The sequence below is a fragment of the Catharus ustulatus genome, chromosome 6 (assembly GCF_009819885.2).
Source record: "Catharus ustulatus isolate bCatUst1 chromosome 6, bCatUst1.pri.v2, whole genome shotgun sequence".
Lineage (NCBI taxonomy): Eukaryota > Metazoa > Chordata > Aves > Passeriformes > Turdidae > Catharus > Catharus ustulatus.
The window spans coordinates 16862102-16889411 of record NC_046226.1 but is presented as its reverse complement, the minus strand read 5'-3'; the positions used below and the strand labels follow the sequence as shown (position 1 = coordinate 16889411).

Sequence of the window (27310 nt, the reverse complement as noted above, 5' to 3'; positions counted from 1 at the left end):
TTTCTGAGTGCCTTGTAAATCATCACAAGCCCAGTGAATGGCGTATTACCTACCTCACTTTGTAGCAAATTATTTGAGTGATAAGAATGTGAGAGAGCAACTGAGTGACATAAGTTCCTTCACTTTCCACAAAGCAAACCAGAGCCAGTTTTGGCTGTCCTTGCAAATTGCTGGAATCAGAACATTCCAGCTGCAAAACACAAACCCAACCAGCAAACTCAAACCTCATTAGGCATGGGTCATTGAGTATCATGTGGGTGCAAAAGTCTTTGTTGTACTGAAGTCATAAGATACGTTGTGCAGGTGGGATGAGAACTAGCCACTGGTTAATGATTTATATATGAGGAAACCAGCTCAGTCTAAATTATCTTATAGTAACACTACCTGCTATGGAGACAAGTTTATGCTGCCCATTGGAAGCCAAATTCTGGCCATAGCTTCACAGTTACTGTACAAACCCCTGCCTTCACTGGCTCCAAAGACCCAGGACAGCTGGGAGAGGGGTATAGCACCATGTCAGGCTGGGAGGAGAGCTCATCTTCTGGGATTCTCTGGGAACACTTCCAAGCTATGGTACCCTTCTGTTCACCCTCCAAATATGCTGGATAAAGCATGGCTGGTGCTTGGGGGGAAGCTGGGCAAGGGAGCCATCCCCATCCTCAGAAGCAGTGACCTACTCCATCCTTCAGTGAAACTGCAGAGGAAAGAAACACCTCAGATACATCAAGCTCCTAGTACAGATAAAGTAGTATTACACAAAACGTTGATTTGAGCCTTATCACACAAAAACCCATCAGGAAATGAAGGTAAAATACACATGTGTACCTCCAAGAATGGGCAACTGTACAACATAAAAACTGTGAAAGAAATTTAGCCTCTGGAAAATTAATTGTATTTTGCTTTGAAGTTTTCTCTACTGCTGCCTGTATGTTACTACTGTTTAAAACCAGTGGGTGTACCAATATCACTGATCCTCATTTACCTTGCTTTCCAGATAGGTTACATAATTCTGCCATGCATACTTGCAGTGATCTTGTAAAAAACCACTAAACCATTTAATGATCTAAATAAGCTAGAATTCAATTATTTTTTTGTTAGCAATATATTTATTTTTTAAAAACTTTAAAATAGTTCCTATTGGTGTATTCGATGTAAATTGTTCATAGTAATGGTTATAGGCTAAAGGGATAGGATGAGGGATATTATTATTCTTAAAGCAAACAAACAGAAAAAAAGGCTGCAAGTAAGAATTAGGGAAATGACTGTTTCAGCAGCATCACTAAGGAGCACCCTTTGAGCTGGGCAGTGAGTTCCCCTCCTTCCACCTGTACTGGCTGCAGGATAAACTCTTGATATGAGATGGTACTAAATGTGCTATACCTAAAATTGTACTTAAAGGTCACTGGTATCCAGTGCCTCTCATTAGGTGACAGATTGGCCATCATTTTTTTGTCAACCGGTTCTGCATTCCAAAGCATGAATGCTGCCGCACAGCATTTTTATTGAAGTGACTGTTAGTATTTCCCAAACAGAACTAAAATCCATCATACAGCAAGAGATATCTGTCTCAGAGATCCTGCGCACCAAGAACGTTCTTTAGGAGTTTTACATTATCTTGGTATATCTCCCCCTTGCCTCTGGCCGTGCCTGCCTCTTTTTTTGGCTCGACCATCAAACAGCCATTGTGTCTGCATCCTGATAAGGATCAACTGTGCTTAATCCTGCTGTGGGAGACAGGGATGTTAGAGGTCAAGGAGCGAATTCTTCCTTCTACAGATGTTGTCTGGGATGTTTTAATTTCAGAGCTATTTATAGGCACTTATCTTTCTAAGGAGATAATCTCCTTTTAAATATTTTTGTGTTTCTGGTTGAATATTTTTGTCCATGTCAATGACATCATAACCAAAGCACTGAAGGTTAACTAATCAGCAAGCTCTTTTTTATTAACTTTCTGGTTCAATTGTAATTGTATTCCTCTGTAATTCTCTTCCATCCTTGGATATGACTACACTGCTGTGAACCAGCTGCTGTCACTTCACACCATTTTTAACTTGCACCAAATCAGACTGAGAAATTCCAAGTGAGCACAACCCTGAGGAAAGGTAGAGGGATACACTAAAGCTTCCTGCATGTAGTGTATGTGTGGTAGGTAACAGCTGGGTCGTTTTAATTTTGGTAATCTTAAATTTTCCATTTACACAGATGTATAAATGCAGTGAGAAATTTTATAGACATGATATAAATCTCCTCTTGATATCATTCAGAAGTCAGTGAAATGACCTTAATCTCTGTGTCTCTATGAGCTTTGTTTCTTCCTCACTGACCTGGTGTGTAGACCAGAGCAGGTGCTTCTGGTCACTGTAGTAGCCCAGGGATCTCTGTCCAGCAGCTGCTGTTGTTTTGGAAGCAGTCAGTTTTTCTGTCCCCCTGCCCTACTTGAATTGCATCAGATGTCAGGGTCCAAAGGAATATTTTTAAGTGATGAATTATATTCCAGTATTTTTGGGGATACTGATTTTAATAACAAATCTATGTAATCTTGGCAGGCCTTCTTCCTTTTTGTTTGCATTTGACATCATCTACAAAGCAAGGTTATCGACCAAAATGTTTCTGAAAACAGGAATTTCTTATGAACACCAGGGAACTCTGGTCCTGGATTTTTGAATTGTGTTTGCATTATGTGCAGGCAGCCAAGAAACACCACTCTTTGAAGATTTTTGTCGAAAACTTACCTTTATAGCTCTGGTTTCACATGTTAGTTGGAGAACATGTGCAGAAAGCTGCTGCTGAACAATCTCCAGACTAAGGTCCCAGTCTGGACAAACACATGCATGGAACACTGCAGAATCTCAAGGAAGTCAACATACTCCCTCATAGGTTACAGAGAGGAACAATTCTGATGAATGATCTGACTATGCAGAGGCTTGGGTGTTGCTTCATGTTTTAACAAAACAGAATCTAGTGCCTGGCTGGCCTTTGAAGAGCAGGAGTGAGGAATCACTCATGGAAACACATCAATGAATGTCTTGAAATTCCAGAAGAAATTTTGAAATGTTAAAGGTTATCTCAGGAAATCTCAAAGAACCCAAAGATAGTGCCCACAAAGAAAGAGGTACTGCAATCATACTATTATTTATTTACAGGGAAGAAACCTTCAGTTCTACTCTAAAAATAGTACATATCTGCTTACATGTATACACTGACACTGAGATATGAAACTTAAAATAAAACTGGGGTAAATCCAGACCTGAGGTGAGGTGTTTAGTGATCACTGATTTTAGCATAGTGATGATCACATTGAACTCTGGCTTGGACCATGTACTCTGTTTGCAGATTGGAGGAACCTCATCCAAGGTTTGTAAAGCCTAAGGGTGTATTGCATAAGCATGTCCTTATCAGACTTCTTAAAAAACCTTGAGACTATCAAGCTGACACAAAAACAGATGCCATTTCCAGAAAAATTGGGACCTAGAAGAGATCTTTCCCCTTCAAAACTGGGGAGTTGTGGGGTTTTTAAAATCCTGTTCACGAAGGCAGGCTCTACCAGCAGGCTGGGCAATCCCTTCAGCCATTCACAACTAATACTTTGTTGTAGAAGTGCTTAGAACTTGGCAGTGCCTGCATCTCCAGTGAAACACATGAAAAGCTTGCACAGGTGGTGGATGCAGAAGAACATGATGGTGAGATAATCTGCCCTGAATATGAGGAGAGCAATTGAGTTCAGTCAGTTGCTAGAAAAGACAAATAGCCTACAACTGATCTCCAGAAAGGAAGTGTTAAGTAGTGCCAGAGAAGGGGAGTTCACTCAGCATGTGCATATGCACTTAGCATGACCATAATGAGATCATTTGTCCAGCACAAACCACAAAGGGAAAATTAGTGACCTCTGGGATATGGGAAAGGGAATTGAATATTTCAGGAGCTCTTGACTGCTTAGTGTTTCCTATAGATCCCTTCACTACCCTTCATTCCTCAGTTCTTACACTGAGGTTACTGCATTTACCTCCTGGTGTAAAAGTTGTACCCAAACTCTCCCTTGTGTGACTTCACCAGTATTAGTTGAGGTGCCCAGAGGGATCAGTTTGCAAACCACTAGAGCAATCTCAGAAGTTTGAGCTAAGAATGGGAATAGGTGAGATTTCCACAGTTGATGTGCACAGTTAAAAACTTCAGTTACACTCTGCAGTTGAGGAAAGGGGCAGGTGCAGATAGCAGTCAGCTGTCACTGACATCCCCACACAAATAACTCTGGACCATTGCACTGGTCCTTCAGCACACGTCACCTGTCTAATGGAGGCTTTCTGCAGAATCTCAAAAGGCTAGTTATGGTCATCACCCTCAGTCTTCATGCACAATGCCTGCTTTGGGGTTGAGCTATTCAAAATTGGTTCAAAGACTTAAAACAACAAAATGTAGCAGGTCTAAATCACTTGCCTGGGCTTGTGACAGATGAGGAAACAGAATTTGCTTGTGCCATGTTTTCTTACAGCTCTTTGACTTCCAAATGCAGAGCCACACTACCACTTCTGTAGCTTCTGTAAATTCTCTTGTATACAGATAGGAGTGCAGTGCTTTACACATACACAGGGAAGATTCCAAGGACACTTGTTACCTTTTCATTGAAAAGCATCTTTCATGCAGATTAACACTGGCTGACAGTTTTGTCCATCCAGGATAGAGATTTATTTTGACAATAATGCCTGTCAGGAATGAATAACATTAGGACATACTTTTATTATTTTTTTTTGTTTTTAACATCTTTATGTTATGACATTTTCATTGTGCTCTAATACAGCTACCTGCTGTGGAAGATATTCAGTAGCATATTCTGTGAATAAGCCAGACTAGAGAACTTGCATGACCACAAATTGTACTGATTGTATTGTTCTGCCAAATCTAGACAAGAGAAAAATTATTATGCAAGTTCTGCTGATGCTGATACCATGTTTATGAGACAATAAAAGTTGGCTCTTCTGAAGGCTAAGTAAAAAAAAAATTGTAAATATGAATACAGGCCCCCAACTGAAGAGGAGAGAGCTCGTATGAATGGCCCTGGACATTACACTCAGTGATGATGAGTAACTAGGTTCTCAAAAGAAGTTGAGTTATTTTCAACAAAGTTATTGTAGTCAGAGAAAATCATCAGTTCAAAAGCAATTCTGTGGGATCCAGGAAACTCTTGGGTGAAAGAACATTTTGTTGTTTGTGTCAAAAAAGTCAATTCCCTAAAAATATCTCAAAAGTTAAATAAGCCAGATGATAGGACCCATTCTACTCCCTCTGGCACCGAATCCAACTAGCATGAATCAATTTGTTCATTTATCAGAATAGCTTCTCCTTCCCAACCACTGTGATCTGTGTCAAATATCTGCTTTCTTTTACCTTTATTCCAGTTATTGCACTGGCAATAGGTGCTATACAAACACATGGTGGAGGGCAATTTTTCTGCTGAGGACCTATGTTCAAACAGACATGACAGCTGACAGGCAGGAGAGGCAAAGAGCTGTTCCTTCCCTGCTTGGCAAGGGAACAGCTCTGCCAGCCTGAGCAAGCAGAGCCAGAGGGAAGTCACACACACCCAGCCAGGGTCTGTGCCCTCCTCTGGTGCTGATCAGAATACTGAACAGTAACCATATGGCAAAACTTGTCATGTTAGTGGGTTAGAATAAAGAGCAGACCTGGAATTCTGTCTGCTTTTGGCCTCAAATTTCTGTCTGTCCTGACCTCAAAGAAGAGCATGAATATATGCAGCAGTTGTGAGTTTACATTTTTAACTTTCATGCTGTAAAAAACCTGACATGCGTGGTCCTCTTTTTTTATTTGGTGAGAATTGCTGAAATATTCAAGTCTGCAAGGGTCTATTGAAAACAGACCCCTGACTAGGAAACAGAGAGTTTAGATATTATAAACTGCTAGTAATTTATTATTTTGAGATTGGCATATATTTTGGCAAAGTTTATGTTGGCTGGAGTGATAGTGAGTGATGAAAGATGTTATGGCGGTTGAGAAGTGGCTGAATTCCTTTGTTTCCAGACTTTTCACTTTTTTTTTTTTAAGGCGCAGAATGTTTATATAGAAAGTGTAATATTGTTTTATGAGTATTTGCTGGACCCTGCTAAAACCAAGCACTCAAGCTCTACTCTTTTAACAAAGTGTTTTGTAATGGAATTCCTCTGGGTTCTGATGTTTCTAAATTAGGGTTAAATCAGGTTGGTATGTGGGGGCCATGGGAGCACAGGCCAGAAGTGACAAACTGTCTGATGTCTAGCAGGGTGTGCTTCACTCCAGGAGGTGATGTGGTGGCAGGAAGAAAGGACTCCTCAAATGGGCATAAAGAAGACCTAACATAGGGGCACAAAGAGAGAGAAAAAGGGGATTTTAAGCACTGGGAAAACTGTCAGCATTTTAAGAGTTGGACATCTCCAGTGCAAGACCCTGCCTGCCCCTCAGCTGCTCTCTGGTCCATCAGAGCCTGCATGTCTCCAATGTTTTATTTTCATCCTCTGGCATAGGAGCACTTTTAGTCCCATGGTTATAAATTACCATTCTTCCTTCCTGATCATCTCTATTTTTCCCTCCAAGACTGTGGTACTTGATGAACCATGATACAGTCAGGAAACAAATTCTTGTTTCTGATATTTCTCTACCCATTTCCTCTGCATTTATCTCCTCCAAGTTGACTGCTCATAAAACTTGTTGGCTTTCTGCCTTCAGCTTGGCTCACTAAACACTGGAGTCAGTCTCCAGACTTTTTGTTTTTACAATAAAGGACAGAGCTCTGAGCCACAGCATCCCGGGATGTTGTAGCAGCAGAGAGAAAACCTTTAAACCATTAAGAAACGGAAGCTGCTAAACTCAGTGTTTCATTGCTGAGAGCATCAGGGCTTCCTTCAAGCTGAGTACAAGGAAAAAGAGCAGAGTCTCTACCAATTCACAAAACTTAGTATGAACAAGAGTCAGTTTTCTGATTGTGTCATGCAGTCTGTGTTGTAACCTTCCAAGTCTGTATTCTCCCATTTAATACTCTACTTTAATGAAGACCTCACATTGCTACTCTGCTCCTAGTTGTTCACATTATAATCTTTGTAAACTCCTTCTCCCAAGTAGCACTGAGCACTTCCAGTTCTCAAAAGACAAAGCAAAGGTTATCCTTCCTGTCCTAGCAATGCTAGAGAGCCAATAAGCCAGTAAGGAAAAACCAAAGCAAAAGAGCTGCTTCAGACAAATTTAAGAACAAGGCATATAACCCTCATCTCTATTAAAATAAAAGACCAAAGTGCCAGTGGCTTCAACACGTATTACAGCTCCAACTATACAATTTTTAATTTTTTTCAAACTATTCAACATATATATAGATTTAACTTATGATTGAGAGGCCTCAGCTGGAATACTTTTCACAGTTTTGGGCACTGCACTTCAAAAAAGATGTGAACCAACTGGAGAGAATCCAGATGAGAGCAACAAGAATGATCAAAGGTCCAGAAAATGTGATGTATGAGGAAAGACCAAAAGAATGGGGTTTGTTTAGACTAGAGAAGAACAGTCTGAGGGGAGACATGACAACAGTCTTCAGACATGTTAGGCTGCTGCAAAGGGGAAGATAAACTGTTCTCAATTTCTACTGGAAGTAGGCTAAAAAGCAACAGATTACAATGGTGATTCAGATTAGACTTCAGAAGAAACTTTCTATTGGTTACAGCAGTTATACCTGAGAAGACAGTGCCCATGGAAACTGTGGGATCCCATTGTTTGGGACTGGAGTACAGGTAGACTCTGGTCTGCTTTGTGGTAGAAGCATGAATAAGACTGGTCCTAGTCCTTTTCAGCTACTTCCCCCCATGAGATTGCTTCTCCCCAGAGAGATTGCAAGTGAAACAAAAAAATTAATATTTTCTGAAGAAATTTGGACAGGTCTGACCTGCGTGGTTGTTGAACAGGAGATTAATTGCAGCCAGAACTGCAGAGTTACTATTACTACCTTGTGGCCATTACAAATTGTTTGCAACTATCACATTCAGTAAAACAGAGAAAAATAAGATTCTGATTCTTATCTGCTCTAAAGTCCCTACTTATGCTGGATACTATTCTGGCAGTGGAGGCCTGTGTCAAAGATCTCGAGTGTAAACAAGCATAAAATCCTAAATGTTGTAAAACACACCATCCAGTGATAGATTTCTATGAACTCTGTTATATAGAAAGATTTAATGCAGAAAGGAACCCAAACATGTGACACTTTGTCAGAAAGCAAAAGGTTACATAGTACAACATGTTTTTTGGAGTGAATTTAAAATTAATTTTAACTATAAAATAGAATGAAATAAACCAGGTGAAACTAAGACAAATGCAGGGTGAATTGAAACAAAGTGCCTGACTGATAATTCCACAGATAATTTGGAATGCAAATTAGGACTTCTGAGGTCCCTTGTTTCAATAGGTGGGTTTTTTGTTTCTTTTTCTGCATGTTTGTCTGCTTTTCATTTGTAATGAATTATTTTTTTTTTTAGAAAGGCAAGATTGCAAAAGCCAGCTTTTTCCTCAGTTTTTTTTGGTGCTTTCTGCTAAGCAGCCTTGGAGCTACAAAGGTTCACAGTCTTTCACATAGACTTATGCCCTAGAAGTGTTTACAGTGAGAAGAAGAGTCCTTAAAATACATGACCACATAGAGAATCATATGGAATCTTCAGATGTTTGTATCCTGGTCAGGACTGTGCATGAAGAGGCCTCCCTGCTCAGACAAGCATAGGTCGCCGGGTCTGTGGAAATAGTGATTTGGTCTGGAGCTGCTATAGGAACTGGCTTTTGAGGAGAGAGTTCTGCAGAGGAGGAACTGTCTCTTTTGGCTGAATGTTTCCAGGTCACAAACTGGAGGTTTAGAAGGAGTACTGTGATACGAATATCCTCAGCCTGATGACAGAGCTTCCTCTGAAGTTGATGACGGTGTTAACAGTGATCATTTCCAAGTCCAACTCAATGGTACGGGGCCCCTTCACGGGGCGGGTCATCACCAGAGTAGCACTGATTGGTCCTGTTTGCTGTGCATAAAACAAGAGAAAGCAAGTGAGATTGCCAAAACTAGCTCTTCAAAAAATACTGTCTCACTACAGTCTTCAAGCAGCAAAAATAGGTGTTTTCTGCTTCATTGTTTGAAACCACTTCAACTGGTGGGACAGAGTTTCATTTTTGCATTTGGCTTCTTTTCAGTGTGAACCATCACCTTCTACAGTTTGTAAAGCCTTTGGGAGCCCTGCACATTAAAGTAGTTATTGAACATAGACACTTGATATCGCCCAAGAAAGAAATCAGGTGAAAACATGGATTTAGGGTATAAACAAGTAATGATACCTTTTTGGTTTCTTTGTTTGCTTGTTGTACTCTTTAGTTTGATGTAAAGAACAGTGTTATTGTGAAGCAGTGCACACCCAGAAGGGGTTTTGTTAACAGAACCTGGAGAACCGGTGTTCCCACGTGAGGGGGGTCTGGGTTTGTGGTTTATTGTGTATGTTAATGGCACAAACCTTACCCTCCAAAGAGAGCTATGAATGTGAAATGGCACTTCAGAAAACCACTCCGTTATTAAATGGAAGCAGGCCTTTGCAATATCTGACCAGAACAGTGAATTATGTGCATTTAAAAACCAAATCTGCTGGTGTTAAAACCAACTGCACTTTGTCTTCCATCAGGAACTTGCATAGACACAGTGGGTCATGTTTTACCTGTCAAATTTTACCTCAAAACTGGGTGTTTGTTACCTTTGATCAGAGAAGGTTGACATAGCCATGAGGAGGTGCTGGCAGGTTGCCTGGTCTGTGCCAGGCTGGGTCCTGGTGCCTCAGCAAGGGCACAGTGTCCCCATCACCCAGCCATGCCTCGCACTGCACAGGGAATGGCTGTGTGGGAAATCTCTGGAACAGCAGGCTCGGGCAATGGGGGTGGGTGCTGGAACCTCAGCACCTGCTAGGTCAGCCCAGATGAGGGGAAAAGGCCAGTGGGATCAGTAATGACTTTGCAACAGGAAAACTCTTGTGAGGTGTAAATTATTGTAATGGGACTGTCATTTCAGGATTTTGAAACATTTTCATTTTCCTTACAGTAGGAATCTGAGGTTCCTGTGAGAAATGTGTCCTAGAATCTATTCCACCACCCATGTCTGTGAGGGATGGGAACCTTCAGTAGCCACAGAATGGGACTTAATCAACCTCCTGAGTGTCACTGTCCCTTGTGGATGTGCCCCATTCTCTGCAGACACCCCTGTAATCTCTGCATGTTGGTGGTGTGGCAAAGATTACTGGGGAACAAAGGGATCTTCCGAGTAAAACAAATTTTTAAGCCCCAGATAATTACATTTTCTCTAACAGTGTCTGCATAAAATGTGTATTCTCAGTGAAAAAACTTCATAACAAATGAAAGCAAAGAACCCTAAAAGTCAATTGTTGGCATAAAGGGGTGGGGTTTTTGCTTACTTTTTTCATTTTCAGGTTTTTCAATTTCCAATAAAATGTTTAATAAAACAGACAAGAAACATTGAGCCTTTTGGTTGTTGATTGTTCATCAAATAAAAAACTGGTCAGCACAATAGTTTCTCTTGAGCTTGGGAGACCTGAGCTATTCTTAGACACGGGTACAGCTCTGGGCTTTCCTAAACCTACGTCTCATAGGAGAAGCATGTTTGCTTTGGGTAGGTTACTCTCCTGAGAGTTCCAGCAGTTCCTGCAGATTAGCACACTGCTCTGTGTGTCTGTGTGTAAAAAATGTCTCATACTGAAGGTTGAAGTTGTAGTCATGAAAAGCTCAGTTATGCTATCAGGACATTCAGCTAATGACAAGATATTCCACGTTTTCCCCCAGTGAGCACCAGACTTACCCGCATGTAGAATTCCCTGCCCTCGTTCCCTGATTTGATTTGGAAGATGTAATAGGCTCCAGGGTAGCGAGTTGTTGCTTGCATCTGAAAAATGTCTGAAGGCACAGACCTCCCAGACACCATCTCCATCACTCTGTACAGGATGGTGAACGGCTGATCTCTGCACCCGGGGTTTTCAGCTGGACACATGCAGCGGCTGATTGTCAGAGACAGAATTGTCATCAGGGGTAACAAATTGCTGTAGTATCTGATTTGTTATATGCTAATATAGGTGCATATAGGTGCATAAATAATTGTTGACCAGCTAAAAGAATCAATGAAACATTAAATGAATTTTCTCACTTTTAGCATTCTGTGTTGTTACTCTGGCCTATATCCTGCCTTCTTTTTCTTGTCTTCTTGGCCAAAATACCTTGACATTCTCCTTAGATCACTCAAAAATATTAACTTCCTTTGAAGCCGCCCTGCAGGTGTAGAATACTCAGTACATGTTTGTTCTGATAGTAATTTAAACTGAACTGTCCCCAAATTATTATTAGATCATTTCACTGATAGCACTACTAAACATTAGTGATTTTTGTTTCACAAGTTTTGTATATCACGTGTAAACACACAGTAGACATCCTGGATCAAACCAAAGCTCTAACATCAAATGCAGAGGCTTAAGGAAGAAGAGGATGGCAAGCCAAGCATACGACACTTCCACCAACAGTCTCCAATTGTTTGTGACTCAGGGACTCCTTGAAACAAAAATTTCTTCTTTGTATTTGTCAGCTATTAATGTATTTCTTATCCATCAATCTTTCCAGCTTCCCACATGAATGTTTGGCATCCACAGCCTCCTGAGGCCAGGAGCTCCACAGCCCCCTTCATCTCTCTTTGCACAACCTCTTTCTGACTTTATCTGGTGCTCCCAGCTGTTCTACTGAAAGGAGGGCAGCCTATCAATCCCTGCTCATCCTCCTCATCCAACTCAGGGCTTCATATTTGACCCAGTTCATGGCTAATATGCTCTAACTTGGCTGTTCTTCACAAGGAAGCTGTTCCATACTTTTGATCATCCTCATTGCTTCTTACGAACCTTTATCCAGTTATATTTCTTTTGTCAGGAGGGGAAGGAACTGCACAGTCTTAAAGATGTGGTACACAATAGCATGTGCTCCAAGGATATTCTCTACCTATTAACACTTGAAATTCAGATTGTTTTTCTGACCTCTAGTGAGTACTGCAGATCATGGAACTAGAACCCTCAAATCTCAGTTTGCATGGATTATGATCAAATCTGTGGTCCTTATTTAGTCTGTGAATTTGGGATTTTCTTTTTACCTTGAATTCATCTACACTGAATTTCATCTGCCATTTTTATTGCACAGTCAGTTGAGGCTTATTCTGCAATATTTTTCTACCCACTCTTTTATCTACTATCTTCAGATACTGTTGGAGACTTTGCCCATCTCTCAGGTTGTTTTTCCCCAGGTTGCTTATGATGGACCATGTAGGTCCATCTCAGACTTCCTCCGAACTTCAGTGGGAAAGTTGGCAATTTAATACAATCCTCTGCTAATTTTTTATCTCTCAGCCTCCTACTCTTCCAGGGACTTTTCTGTTACTTACGATAGCCTAATTTCCATGATAACTATGTGAGGGTCCTTTCAGAAGCCTTTGGAAATGCAAACAGTCTGCATCAGTCCATGTGCCCTAGCCACACACTGCTGATTTATTCAGAGAGCTCTAAGAAAGTTGTAAGGCAGGATATCCCTTTAGAAAAGCCATGTTGGGGGAATTGACTAGGCAAGGGTCTTTTTAACAATTTTGTCGATGACCTCCACTACTGACATCAATTTCAGACAGAGCATCTGGCATGTTCCCCATCAAGAGGCTCCTGGCATTACAATCACCCAATTCTTTCCACAGAAAACACAGATGCAAGAAATTCACTTGGCTGACCACTTCTAGACATATGTCACAAATTAAGTGCAGTCCTATCTAGACATGAGCCAAAGCCACCAAACACAAAGCTCAGAGATCAAGTTCTGGTGCAAGCTGCTCTGCAAGGACTTTGTAGTTGGGCTTTGGGGAATTTAGATACAGAGGATTCAGTTATTTTAAATTGAAGTTTAAGACTTTATCACCAAGGTAGGAAAACCCAAAACTAGACAAACACTGTGTCCACTCTTCAGCTGCCCTAGTTCAGAAAGCAATGTAAATATATTAATAAATTCTAAAGGAAAGAAGCTTATTATTAATCTCTTGCCTTTCTATAAAATATATTAGGCTACCAAGCAATTCAAGGTTGTTATTTAGTACGAACACTGTGGATGAAATAATGTGGACTACAGTATATTGAGATCTGTCTGGAACGGAAATATTTTGAGCCCCAGCAAATACATATGAAAATGTAAAAAACAGGCTATTTTTAGAAATGTAGGGTTTATTGTTTCCTTGCTCAAATGATTCCCAGTTGAGACAGGCAGTGCTAACAGCCCCATCCAGACATACCCAATTTCTGGGCAAGGTGGATCAATCTCTGAACTGTTTAGAACTTTTAACCTTTAAGCAATAAGAAACAATTTGTATCCTGCTCTAACTGTCCTCTAATATTCTAAGTCGTTCCCAGGCATAAACTAGTTACCATTTGCAGGAAATATTCCTACTAATAAACAGGTTGCATCTGAAGATATATGAAGTCAGTTAATAATGTAAGTAAATGTCTCTTATTGCATCACAAGCCTTGCTGCTTTCTCAACTAACTGATAGTTGTTCTTCCAGTCTAACTTCACATACATCTGAGTGTGATATACCATATCATATCTTATGTGTCATATAATATCATATCATATCACATCATATCATATCATCATATCATATCATACCTGGTGAACTGGCGAGGAATTGTAATATTTTATTTTTATAAAGCTTACCAGTGGTAAAGGTAGCAATAGCATGTATATATAGCCCTTTAGACAGACTTCATGGCTGTGGTGTAAAATTTCAGCTTATTTGGTTTACTTTAGATTTTGTTTACTTTACAACTCTCACAGATAGAATTTGCTTTTGTGGCTGTGGGTATGTTACTCACTTCTCAGTAATCTGGAGATAAGGCTCCTCACATCGTACTGGGTCTAAACATTTATATTCTCCTGGGATATTGAAACATGTTTGCTGTGAAGTGCAGGTGAAGTTTCTTATTTCACATTCATTGATATCTAAAACACAAGGAATGAGAGAATGGCTAAAGGGGGGAAATACGTACAAAATATGACTCCTACAAACTAGTTTCCATCTTAAAGAATTACCCCAAAATTCATAAAACTCTTGCACTGTGAGAGGTGGCTTTTTATAAGTGTCCTCTCTTTTAAGATCAGTTTTTACTTCATTCATTTCTGCTTATTAGAGTGCTCCCACAAGCTAAATGCTGGGGAAAAAAAAAAAAAGAAAAAAAAAAGAATGGAATTGGCTGCTCAAACTCTCCAACCTTAGAGAATGGGAAAAGTAAAGACATAAAGATGTGCAGCAGAGGGGAGAGCATTTGAGGTCTTTCCTGTGTAGCTCTTTCCTAGCCAATACATTCTTACTTAAAAGAACATACCAATTCACCTCATCAGGAGTATTCACGTGATGACATTCTTACCAGAATTGCATAATTGGCCCCTATGAGTATTTCACTGTGCAATGCCAAGACCAAGAATCTCAATTCTTGAAAACCTCTTTCTAGACACAGGATCCATTTTCTGGTCCTCAGGGGTTTTAATCAGTGCAGGAATGTTACCTTGGCAGCTTCTACTGTCATCAAGCAAGTTATATCCCGAGGGACAGGTGCAGTAGTAAGAACCAGGCCCGTTCACACATTCGTGCTGGCAGAGGAACTCTGAGAAGCTGCATTCGTCCATGTCTGCAGTGGTAAAACAAAGTTTAGTATCTTTGGCTTTACTGTCAAAAGAGCAGTCCTGTAGGCAGGTAGCCATCCAGACTACTTGCCCATTACCTCAGCTGGAGGCTGGCACTCTCCAGCTCTCTAGGGCTCTGCAGCAACCTGACAAAATGCTATACAACAAGTTCTTCATTAAACACTTTTTTCCTAAGGAAACCAAAGCTGCTGCTGAACACAATGTATGGCTTATATTTATTTATTTTTCTTTTCTAATACCTGTCACCAGTTGGCCATGTTTTCATTTCTGTTTTACGTCAGAGATATACTCTGACAACAAAGCTGCGACTGTAATTTAACTGGAAAGACTTGGCAGTAGTTTTCTTTCTTTTGTTTTTTTCCTTTTCCTTTTTTTTTTTGGAGGGCAAGCTTCACTTTCCCAGGGCCACATGGGTTCCAGTAGAACTCCTGCAGCCAGCCCTGTCTGTTTTATGTTTCTTAGACTCCAGTCAGTTACTTCTAAGTCATTCCAGCAAGACAACAAGAGCACATCCCCGCTTGGGTCACAAATACTGGAAGGCCCAGCTCTCTCCCAGATACCCAGGAAGATAGGCAGTCTGTCAAAGAACTGACTGAAAGCAGAAACTGTGCTTTTTACCCCTTGCAGTCATGAATTGACCAGTCATTGTGTTCTGCAGAACAGTGCTTGAGTGAGAAAGACGAACTTGAGAGCTGCACATGGAGGCATGGCTGACTGAGGGGAAAACACATGCAAAGGCACACGGCCCAGGGAGGCTGCCACTAATCATTTCCTTATTTCCCTGTTCAGGGGAAGAAAGAAACAAAGGCCAGAGCCCTAGCCAGGAACTCCCAAGTTCTTATTCCCAGCTCTGACATGTTGACTCTCCCAGGCAAATCACTTTTACTCTTCAGACTGAATTTCTCTTTCTTCTAAACTGGGCTCAGTCCATTTATCCACTTCTGGTGTTTTGTGCAGATGGATTGGAAAGTATTTGAAGTCTAAATATATCCAAGTGGCTTTAGAGCTGAAATCAGATTATCAAAAGGGAGATGAAAGGAACTCTACACCTACATAGTCCTGTTATTGTGTGAGTTCCCCTCGTGAGTTCACTGAAATAAACACCTTTTAAATACATGGACTGAGAGCTGACTCCATAGAGTGGCTGAGATATCAACCACCCTCTGGCATGCTGGCCAAGACCTCCAGCATATTGGATTTGTATAACTGGTGCTTGGCTGCTGTCAGGTGCTGAGGAACTTAGAGCCCCGAGGGTCCTACATTTCTGCTGTTGAGCCCACAGAGCTCCTAAACACTCCTGGCATTCTGCTGGCTATGTGCAGACAACAGGATGGTTGTCATTTCAGAGCACATCTAATGCACTTGGAAGACCTCTGCAATTAGAAAATTATGATATTGGGGAAGCCAAGTTGAAATCTCTGCCTCTCTCCTTGAATTGAGGCAAGAATGCCTCCCAGATTCAAGGTAAGTTGGCTGCAAGGCCATGGACTGGCCCTGCTCCTGTTGAAGTAAATCTGAATCCTGGGTGTCTCATAAGAGTGTCCTCCTAACCAGGCATTCCTTCTGCAAGCCTCAGATATCTAGTGATGGCTGGGAAGTGGAAGAAGCTCATCCAGAGAAACTTGACCTGCTTTGTCAAACATTTTCTTGCACAAGATTGTCAGGACAAGATTTTCTGCTCTGTATCTGGATGGTGGAAAGACCTTTTTGCTGGCTCAGCTCTCAGACATGGATGAAGCTCAAGCATCCCTTTATTGGGCATTGCAATGAACTTATCTGGTTCAGACCCCCAGGTAGCTCAGGAGGTGAACACATAAAAAACACTCAGGAGGTCTAACTTAGAAGAAGAAAATCCATCAGAAAGCAGAACACTAAGTATTGCAGTCTAAATGTTTCATTCTTAAAACACTTTAGATATTTAATATTTGTTCCTTCCCTTATAATAAGGAGATTTGCAGGAAAAATATCTTGGGAAACACTAATCATGTATGCTACATCTCATATCTTCTCTCTCAGAAACAGCATGTTACATCTGTTTACTGTAAATTAAAACTCAAGTATTTTCCAGTGCATTTTTCCTTCCAAGAAAGATTGGCTGAATTCTCTAATTTTATCAGGCTGATGAAACAATAAGTAAAGAAATAAGTTTTGCCTTCAATTAAAATAAAATAATAAAATAAAAACAGGAGAGGAAAAATTACACACACATAAGCACAATTTATTCTGCTGTGTGCTGAACAGGTCAGCAATAACTGTACTAAGAAATCATATATTGTTTCTAAAGTAAAGACAGAGACATACAGAGGAAACTGGGGAAAATTTCAGGCAGGAATGAGCAGTTGTTAAGAGCAAGAGAAATACATGCATTCAACAGACAAATGGAAAAGTGCTTTATATAAAGTATTTCTTTAATCATGGAAGAATGTTCTAGGACTATCTCTACTTGCTCTAATAAAGCTTCCTGTTCAGCATTACAAAGTGCTTTCCTATGTTTTGCTGTTACCTTGGAGCTTTTGAATATTTAACTTATTTCTTTAAAACAATTTATGGCCCTCCTCCACTGAGCTTTTCTGGGTATTTGCTGAGTGCTTGAGCTGGAAAGAAGATCATGTGAGTTGCAGCTATCCTGATGCTACCATGGCCCAAGGCAAAAAACTTTTAAAAAAGTACGTACAAACCAATACTTTTGAAAAAGTAAATGTAGTAGTATTAAAGAAACCCAAACAGTAAATAGGACAGTTACCACTGCAGTTAACTCCATCAGCTTCCAGTTCATAGCCAGGCTCACAGCGGCAGAGAAAAGAGCCGTAGGTGTTGACACAGGTCTGAGTGCAAGGGTTTTCACTCGTACATTCATTCACATCTATGGGAAACCAATGCCAAATTCATCAGTGATTTCTCCCCAAACTCCATCTTGATTTTTTTTACTGCAGAGCATTTCAGAGAGATTAGCTGCACAGTCAGAATTACTTGTTCTGAAAAAATATTGTCATAACAGACCTGAGAAAAAAATGCAGCAGGACTTTCCTGAGAAAGATAATACAATTATGAGCGGTCCTTATGGAAACCTCAGGCTAAGGCAAAAGCAATACTTTTTTTCTTGTAGGACATTAACAACTTCTGGGCATCATTAGCACAGACCTTCTCCTGCAGCATGTGGGAAGATGTTCCCTGCTTTGCTAGGGAGACTGTGATGAGGTTGTGTTGACTTTGAGGTAGCAAATCACAGCAAAAGGTGGTCTAATGCTTAGGATTTCAGTCTGGATCTTGACAGACTCTGATTTACTGATCTGACAAATGTTTCCTTCTCATCTGGGTCACACAAACTCAGATTTTAATAATACATTAAGTGCCTGAATTTGGTAATTCCACTGAATTGAGTGAATTGAGGTTTGGGCCCTCTGTGCATATTTTTCCTGATACACCGGTCATGCTGCACCCAAACCCCTCTGATGTAGTGTGAAACTGCAGAATTACAGAGCTGCAGCCATGGTTTACCATCCACATACCTTGGCACGATCTCCCATCATCATTCAGGGTAAAGCCTGGGTTGCACGTACAGGAGTAGGAGCCAGGCACGTTGGCACACAGCTGCTGGCAGTAGCCGTAGCGACATTCATCTATATCTGTGGGTGGGAAGGATGGAAAGTAGAGTGGTCTGCATTTCCACGAGATACAAAGCAGCCAGCACACTGAGCCAGCAGTACTGATAACACAGAAATAACCCAGCACGCTGGTCATGGACGTAATAGCCAAACTTCCCGGTGTTCAGACGTGGAGTTAGAGCTAAAATATACCTCTCCCCAGTAGAATGTGGTAATGTGGTTTTATCCACATATGACATTTACAGTGTGTCTGATGAATTGATTGTCATTGCTGCAATCTTCAGTTTAAATCAGACAGCCCAGTTTGTTCCTTTAAGCAGCTCCCTCAAAGGATACCTGGCAGCACAGACTGCCAGCACAACCACAGCCAGCATTGCAGTGACATTTTGGCAGAATCAAAATAGAAACCTTCTTTGCCTCCACATAAACCAAAGCTGCTCACTGGAACAGCAGTGTTTGTTACTGCAGGCTTCTTTTTTTAGCGAGGATATTTTTGAAAGATTTTTTCCAAATAGTCACATTCTCTTATATGAATTTTTAACTGACAAATTACTGTATAAACAGTTAATTTAATGCCAAATAGCAGTTTGGGCTGAATTGCCGCATTAGCAATGCATGCAACTGAGTGCTATGAGCACAAGAAAATGCTACATAAGATATATAAGATGGTAAGTCCTAGAAGATTTTTGCCTTAGAACTAAAACTAAAACAAAACACCTGGAATAGTTGTCCTTTCAAAGCCTTAACGTTTCCTTTGGTATCAACTGGCTTTTGATTTATGGAGATGTAAAAAAAGCTTTGAAACTGAATTTATGCAACAGAAAACCCAGTATATTATATGCAGTCAGCAAGATAACCTAAAGGCCAGGTCAGTAGTGGTGAGTACACCAGCACCAGGCTTCACCAAATCCTGCAAAAATAAGACAGGTTTTAAGTAAATTAATTCCTCATTGCACTGACACAATGCATTACATTAAGTACATGCTTTATCTTTTGCAGGACTGTCATCTCAAGAGTGCTACGTTTTGAGGATAAGAAATTCTACAGGGCTGGTTCTTGTGCGTGGGTCATGGGGATACTGCTGCACTGGCTCCTCTGTGTAAACTTCACAGGATAATCGCAATAGCTAGAAGTGCAGATTTTGTAATGGTGATTTACTAACAGTAATTGGTAATTGGTAATTCCACTGAATTCCACTGCACTACAAACAGTGCACAAAAAAAATCTGTTTCTAACCCCTAACTTGGCCCTCTGATTACAGTAAATATTTCTTTACTGCTTTATGGCAGCAAAATTCACCTCTCCAAAGCCAGAATAAAGTATAGAAAACTGATACTTCTTTGAAATTTAGGGAAAAATATAGCAACTCTAAACACAATTTACTTTTCCTTTTTCTCATTGCCTTGCAATAATCCACGCCATGATTAAATAGGGCAATACTAGGATGTTATTCCCTATTTTAAATAGCATAATCAGGTACTCAAATCAATTCATCAATGCAGCCATTTCAGTTCTCTGCTATAACAATCAAGCAGAAAAGTATTTTCTATCTATGTTCAAATCCTGAATGCTGCACATAACCCTTTCATTTGGCCTGTAACTATGAGAAGTAAATGGGTAACAGAACAGGTGATGCACAGCAGAATTTGCCTTGCCTCCCTCCCTCTTCCCCACCCTATCACATATGCCTGTACATTCCCCAGCACAAGCTTTGTTTTTTTTCCCAAGAGAAGTTGAATTGTCATAGATTAAGGAGTAGGGGCCTTGGATACTTATCCCAGGGGAATTACAAGACAATGGCTCCCTGAAGAGGCTCTGGCTGCACAGAACCCAGCTTGGACAGGGCTCAGCCTGGTGCCTGCCAGGTGAATTACACAGAAGCTGTTTGCAGTAGTCAGGAAAGCAGCCATCAATGAGTCCTTCACTGAATTGGTACTTGGGAGGAGAAAGCTGGAAAGTAACTGGAGATGCTCCAAGGAGGAATGGGCAGGGAAAGCCCATTCTCCTTCCAGTGGACGTGTGACAGGATAGTCCAGCTCTGCAGAGCTGGCACCAAACAGCCTGCACTGCAGGAAAAAAAAACTAATAATGGGGAAGTTTTCTTTAAAAAAGTTGTATGCTGATTCCTAGGTCCTACCTGTGTACCTAAAATTAACTTCTACATCATCATGCCATGAGCATGTCAAGTGAGGGGAAAGGGCTGGAGGAGAGAAGAAAGGTTTGTTTTCCTATGCTGTTTGTTGGGCGATGTTTTTTCGACAGGACTGAGCTAAAAGGATGGACAGGACATTGCTGCAAGGAAAATAATAAAATTGAAATAAAACTGCATGGAAGATTGTGAAATGGCACCCAGTTCAGTTCAATTTTTTCCTCACCACAAAACAAATGGTTTACATTTCTTGGTACCAAATACAGATCCCTTCAGGTCCACGTTGTTACAGTAAGGAAAGCACAGGTTGTTTGGGCAAAAATCTTTATGCACACATGCTTGCAATTGATCTTACATCAGGAGGAATGTAAGGGAGTCCTTCAGACTGGGAATATGAAAAGCCCAGTTATCACACTATTATGATGCTAGTCATATGGCATTTACATCTACAGGTTTGTCCCATGAGGAATCTCTCTGCCAAACATCTCATTGGCACTTACAGAGACAAAAGACAGTTTCCACATAGCTGAAGGTTTAACTGTGTACTTGACAAAAGTTCTTAGTGACATTATTTCAGGGAGTCACAGGCACACACTCACAGATACTCAGATACCATATATCACATGAGGATTTTACCTAAACACTGGCCTTCTAACAGCCAGTAGCCTTCAGTGCAGGAACAGGTATAGCCCCCCTCAGTATTTATGCAGATCTGGGTGGGGTTACACTGGTGAGAATCTGAAGCGCATTCATCTATATCTGCAACACAGAAATACAGAAGGAAAATGTTAGAAATAGCAACAACAAAAGATGTTTTCATACTGTTCAGTGTATACACTGCCTCTCTGCATGGAATCAGAGTCTGGAGGAACAGAGAGAATGACCATAATCAGAAGGAAAATAATAGATAACAAATGTCTGAGGGCAGTGAGAAATGAGGATGCATATAAAATCTGTCAGTTTTGCAGGTGACCCAGTGTTTCAGTTTTTCTCCTCAAGGAAAGTCTCTCATTATCTCCAACTTTTTGTTACTTCCACATTTGCTATGTCACTGAGTTGGGATTTCCATGCTACAGAGCAGTGTTCAGTCCTAGGGAGAGGCTGCTGAAAGGGTCTTGCAACCCCACTCAAAAGTAAAAGATGAAGGGGAGTTTGAGAGATGTACAAACACAGAGACATTTTAAAAACTACTTCCTATCCCCACCAAAGCAACCCATCTGACTGTAATTTTTCAGACAGAAAGTTCAACCAAAAATCAGCCTTTCCCTGACCAAAAAATGTATACTTCCCTGGAATCAATTTCCTGGAAATAATACTATTTTCTTTTAATTTTCCCCCCCATCCTTATTGGGTTTAATGTATCTGGGTTTTTATTACAAGCCCTTAGGGTGTTTTTGTTGTGGGCTTGGTTTTTTTGTTGGTTTTTTGGATTTGTTTTTTTTTGGGGGGGTGGGGCGGTGTGGAGGTTTGTTTGGTTTTTTGCTTTTTGTTATTTTGTGAAGGAGGTGAATAGCATTCCTACATTTATATAAGCCAGGACCCTGGAACTTAACTGATTAAAAATGCCTTTCAGAGTCAGAAGTTCATTTTGAATCACCCCTTGCTCAATATCTTCCCTGATGTTTCAGGCATCAGTTTTGCCTCTAGATGTCAGAAATGGAAATGCCAAAAGATAAATTGTGTCATTTTTCCAGCCAACCTAAATTTCTATGTTTTATTTATTGATACCTAAACATTTTTTATTCCAGCATACTTTGCACTAGCCTTTGCTGAAGCATTATGTCATCCTAGCAGTGCTACTCCCTTGATCCTCCCTTGATTCTTATTAACCCAGACTTAGGTCATGAGTGAAAGTATCTCACCAATGCCCTGGGCTGGAGCAGGCAGCAGAGGGCAGGAATTATATCTCTGCATCTGCCCCCAAGGCAGCAAGCACAGCCAGTTAGCTGTACAATCCCAGGAGTCATGAAATAACTGATGCAGTCTACCACAGCAGTATGTCTAACATGTTCAGATATATAAATAAATACATACATATCATACATATGGAGAGAGTCTAGAGTTCTTATCTTGCCAACATCTGTAGCAAAGCAATTTATGGTGAGTCAAAGCTGGTAAGATAACAAGAGGGGCACAATTAGAGGTAATCAACTCTGTCAGAAATCGGTTCCCATGTATTTATTGGCCAGATGAAGGTTAGCAAAATGGTGGAGGAAGTGGGAAAAGGGTAAGATAACAAGTCTAGACTATATAGGTCCAAAAATATGCTGTTCAGTTCAGCTATTGCTTCTGTGATTGGGCTAAAAAATCTGATCCTCCCTTCATAACATATCACACATAATTGGTAGTATCTGAACAGAGATTTTATCTAACCATAAATTTAATAACAATGACATTAATGTTTTCTAAATGGAAAAGCTTTCTATTTGTCATGCCTGCTTATTGTTTTAGGAGTGGTACCTTGGGATCTGGCCAATTCTGCTTTTCTTTAGTCTGCACTTAGCTTAAAAAAGAGATTTTCATTTTCCATGTTCCCTACTTCCAGTAATATTAATAGGTGAAGTGAAGTGAAGTGAAGTGAAAACAAAATGAGGGCCATGGTCTCACCACATATGGTGACAAGACTGCTTGAAGACGACAGATCCTCTACTCTTTTGTGGTGCATTTTTCTTGCAGGGGTACAATGTCTTTCACTTAAAGCAACAGGTGGCTATGGGATTGGTTCCCAAGTCATCCTTGTAGCAGTTGTTTGAGCTCCGCTCCAGAGAAGTAAGATGTTGATCCTCTTCCATTTGCTTTATAACAAGCAGATTTGTTTGCTTACTCCCAGTCTTCACCTTTTGTGGTGGTATTGGAAACGTATTTCCATTTGAATGCAACATTTTTTACAATGGAGGTCTCCTGTGGAGTTTCTGACAGAAAACCTGAAGATCCTGAAGTTGTCTATGCAGAACACTTTGACTCCTCACATTTTGCACTGAATAGTACCTTGGTGACTTCACTAAAGAAGTTTTATGCAACCAACAGGTATAAACAGTTTTTCTGGTAGCAGTACTAGTGACTCTGGGTGACTCCTTTGAGAGAGCAGTTGTTCAGCACTGTATAAGCCCACTAGAGAAACCAAGGCAGGATAGATGGATCACGGTTCAAAACTTCTCTTGTCAAGGAATGCTTGGCCAAAGCTGGCTCTGGTTGTTTCAGCTCTTGATTATCCTGCTGTGTGCTATTAAATGAGTGGTCATCTATATTCTCTCACCCATCCTTCCAATTGTTGTATTCACTTCTCTTATCCATCTTTCCAGTTGATGTATTCATGTTACTGCTCCAACAGCTAATTCCAAAGGCAGAAGTTTGGGCAGGACTCCAGACAAATTAAAATCTGACTTGAAATGGGAACGATTCACTTTGTTACTTCCCAGAGGAATACTGAGAGCAGCCACATGGCCCATCCAGACCACTGCTCTCTGCCTCCTAAGAAATACCACCTACAATGAACAGAGCCTCATGGCTCCAAGCCATGAGTTTTAAAGATCTCTGGGTTACTGACAGAATGAGAGAATAGGGAGATGGCATCTCCATATCCATTTGTAAGGAAACTTGTGCTGCAAGAGCTGAAGCCTGAACACTCCAAAATTAACCACATCCCTCTCTCTTAGATCAATGTGTTTGCCTTAAAAAATTATGGCTGTGGTGGTTTGGTTTAGCAGCTCTGTTGTGTGATGTTGTCTTTACTTGACATTTTGACAAGAGGTGAGGTGGCTGGGGCAATGGGATTTAATTTGGGGATTGCAGGAGTGGAGAAAGGGTTTTTTTGTATTTCTGGCGGGCTGCCTGCCTTTTGTAGGATGTGATGTGCTGACGCTTTGTTTTTATTGGTACAGATTGTATTTTTAATGGATGGCAGGATGCCTGTTGACTGGATAGATATAATTTACAATGTCAAAATAAATACATGAACTAGTTGTGTTTAGCATGCAAATTACAGGCTTTGTGTTTTATTATCTGTAAAAGCTAATATTAATGGACATTAGTGGATTCTTTAGAATTTAGCTACATCATAGAACAATGAATGAAATTTTTAATTCACGGCTCATAAATTAAAGAAAAAATAAATAATTTAAAAGCCATTCATACACAAAAAATGAGGCAACAAATGTGAAACTGCAGCACTACACTACATCTCATGAGGGAGGCTAATTTTTATCAGGATTTTTTTTTTGGTACTGACTTATGTCCACCCAGAATGCAGGATTGAGACCACTCTTCTTTGTATCAATAATATTGCAAGAAATCACAGCATAAGAAGAAAACCAACACTCTAATCCCTTGAATTAAGACAAGACATATTCAGTACTTCTCAAATGAAAGAGATTGAGACTAGGAGTTTAATAATCTCAAGAGAGAATCATTAATGTGGAATTCTGAGGGTCTGGTTTTGGCCCACTGCTTTCCACATTTGTGATAAAATGAAGAGGATCACAAGCTGGTGGAGTTAAGAGCTAAAATGTCAAATGAAGTTTTATATGAAAGTATTTTCCTAGGTGTGGTGGGCACATTTGAAAGTGCTTTTCAAGACAGACAAATGCACAGTCATGTAACTAGAGTAAAAAAAATCTGTCCAGAAAATAATTCTGGGGTTGTTTCAGGTAATCACTTGAACATGAACTTTTCCTGACATCATGTTGCTGAAAAGATAAGCATAACCATGAGAACACTGAATAGACACAGGAAATTGTTCTTACCACTGTACACTGCATTAGTGCAATAATTGCTGAAATACATTTGTGGTGTCAACGCTTCAAAAACTGATATCACAAAGAGATACCAAGAGATTCCAAAGAGTTACTCTAAGCCACAAAAATTGATCTTAGAACAAGATAATGCTCCATTTAGTAGTCTATTTAAGAAAAGCTTTAAGATATATTTGCCTGTGATCTGTAAGCATCTTCATGGAAACTATGTTCTTATCTGGAGATGGTCCCTAAAGCTAAAGCAAAACACATGAGATATTATTTGGTGTAGAAGAACAAATTCAAAATAAAAATAAGATACATTATTTAGTGCTTCTGATTAAGCATCTGAAAAACATAAAGCACATGGTAGATGGTGCATGGAACCTCAAAGTTTCCAGTAGTTACTGAAGTAGAAAGAGAATTCTTGATTTAGTCAATGGCAAATTAAAAGAATTATCTGGCTTTCACACCTCTTCTTACCCTTACAGATAGGACTGTGAGTATTGCTATGAAATTACATATGAAAAAAATTAGGATGTTAAAGATTGTTCCTGTAGTTTAGGGTCTTATACCTCAACAATATGTATTGTTTCAAAAAAGCTGTAGCAAAAAACAATCTTCAAAGCACCATTTGATGGGTAAGGCTCTGTGTCCTGGATCGCAAAAAATACAGATTATGTGGTAAAAGTGGTGTCTTAAAGAGTTCACTGAATAATTTAACACCTTTCAATGTTTAGTTATTTTTATCTATAACCATAACCATCATACCTGAGATTTTTTGTTTGCCTTATCTCATTTTCCATTTCCTACGCCCTTAGGAAGTCTAACTGGGCCAGTGAAAGTACTGAAAATGGGGATAGAAATTTGCAAAGTTCTTCCAAATGATTTTTCCAATGCAAATATTTAAATATATGCATATTCATTTTTTAAAAAAATGTGCACCTTAATCAATTAATCAATAAAACTGATTTTTAGTGAGAGAAATTGTACCTCTAATGCTTTCAGTAACTTCAAAAATATGTGAAAAACATAGAAAATGTTAATAACATTTTTGTGCTCGGAGATGTTAAGTCATCAGCCTAAATATGTTGGACATGCCAAGCACCTTCCTTTCAGTACACTCAGCATGATTGCTTCTTTGTGAAGGATGAACCAAGTAAAAAGGAAATCCAAGTTATTACCACAATTTGTTGAATCAAAGAGCCTCAAGAGGACTAAACTGCAGGTTAAAGAATGTGGTCATGGAGGAAATGGTAGATTTTTCAGCAATCTAAGTAACTTTAGGAGGTGAACAGCCAAGGGAATAAGCCAGCAGAAGACATGAGAAGGAGCAGAGTTGTTTAGGAACTGGGAACTCCTGCCCTCTGGAAATTGTGGTTGAAAAACTGTAAGCAAGGACTGCCTTTCTTTTGCTCAGGAAAAAAAAAAAATTGTGCATAAACGGGACTCTATGCATTAAGGAACACAGAAGGGAACAAAATCCTTTAGATAAACTCTTCAGAGACTTTTAAGAGGCCTTCAGAGCCCAGAGGTAGGAAAAGATTTTCTTGACAAAAAGTTACTTTCAAAGGGAAAAAAAAATCTTGGTACTTATGAGCATATGATTAAATACCAGAGTAAATGCACAGAGTGGAAAGTTTACCAAGGAAGTTCCATCCCAAGAAGATGGTTTACTCTTGCCCCAGCAGGAACAAGGGAGGCTGTTGTCCTTCAGTCCATCCACTGGTGTTGAAAGTGGTGGGATCTGTGACTGTGCTTACCCCTCCACAGGCATGGTCTGTGCTTGGGGCACTCTGACCATTCCAGTCCCTCCATGGCAGCACTTTCCCAGCTGGCTGACAATGGAATAACAGCACTAGCGAGAGCTGTCATGGAAGGATGTGGGCTTATTATCTCTGAGCTAGAACCACGCTCTTGGAGACTATGACAATTAGAAGTGAAACTTTGCTTGGACTCTGTGACGAAGGGGGAAGCCAATGTGGACAGCAGATTTCCAAGACAATATGCTTTTGGCAATGTGTGCTGTTTCACAGATGGACTGTTACATTTTGTTC

The 27310-nt window shown here is 40.2% G+C and overlaps 1 protein-coding gene across 2 annotated transcripts in view; it reads right to left on the bottom strand.

Annotated features, from left to right (window-relative positions):
* Nucleotides 1-4710: 4710 nt before the first annotated feature.
* FBLN5 (fibulin 5) overlaps nucleotides 4711-27310 on the bottom strand; it is a 45401-nt gene continuing 22801 nt past the window's right edge. For both annotated transcript variants that reach the window (XM_033063848.2, XM_033063849.1), the window contains exons 5-11: nucleotides 21160-21282; nucleotides 18279-18395; nucleotides 17513-17632; nucleotides 14631-14753; nucleotides 13941-14067; nucleotides 10862-11057; nucleotides 4711-9032 (exon numbers count right to left, since the gene is read on the bottom strand). In XM_033063848.2, the coding sequence (XP_032919739.1) occupies nucleotides 8871-9032; nucleotides 10862-11057; nucleotides 13941-14067; nucleotides 14631-14753; nucleotides 17513-17632; nucleotides 18279-18395; nucleotides 21160-21282 (968 nt within the window). In that variant the 3' untranslated portion in view covers nucleotides 4711-8870. The remainder of the gene's footprint in view (nucleotides 9033-10861; nucleotides 11058-13940; nucleotides 14068-14630; nucleotides 14754-17512; nucleotides 17633-18278; nucleotides 18396-21159; nucleotides 21283-27310) is intronic.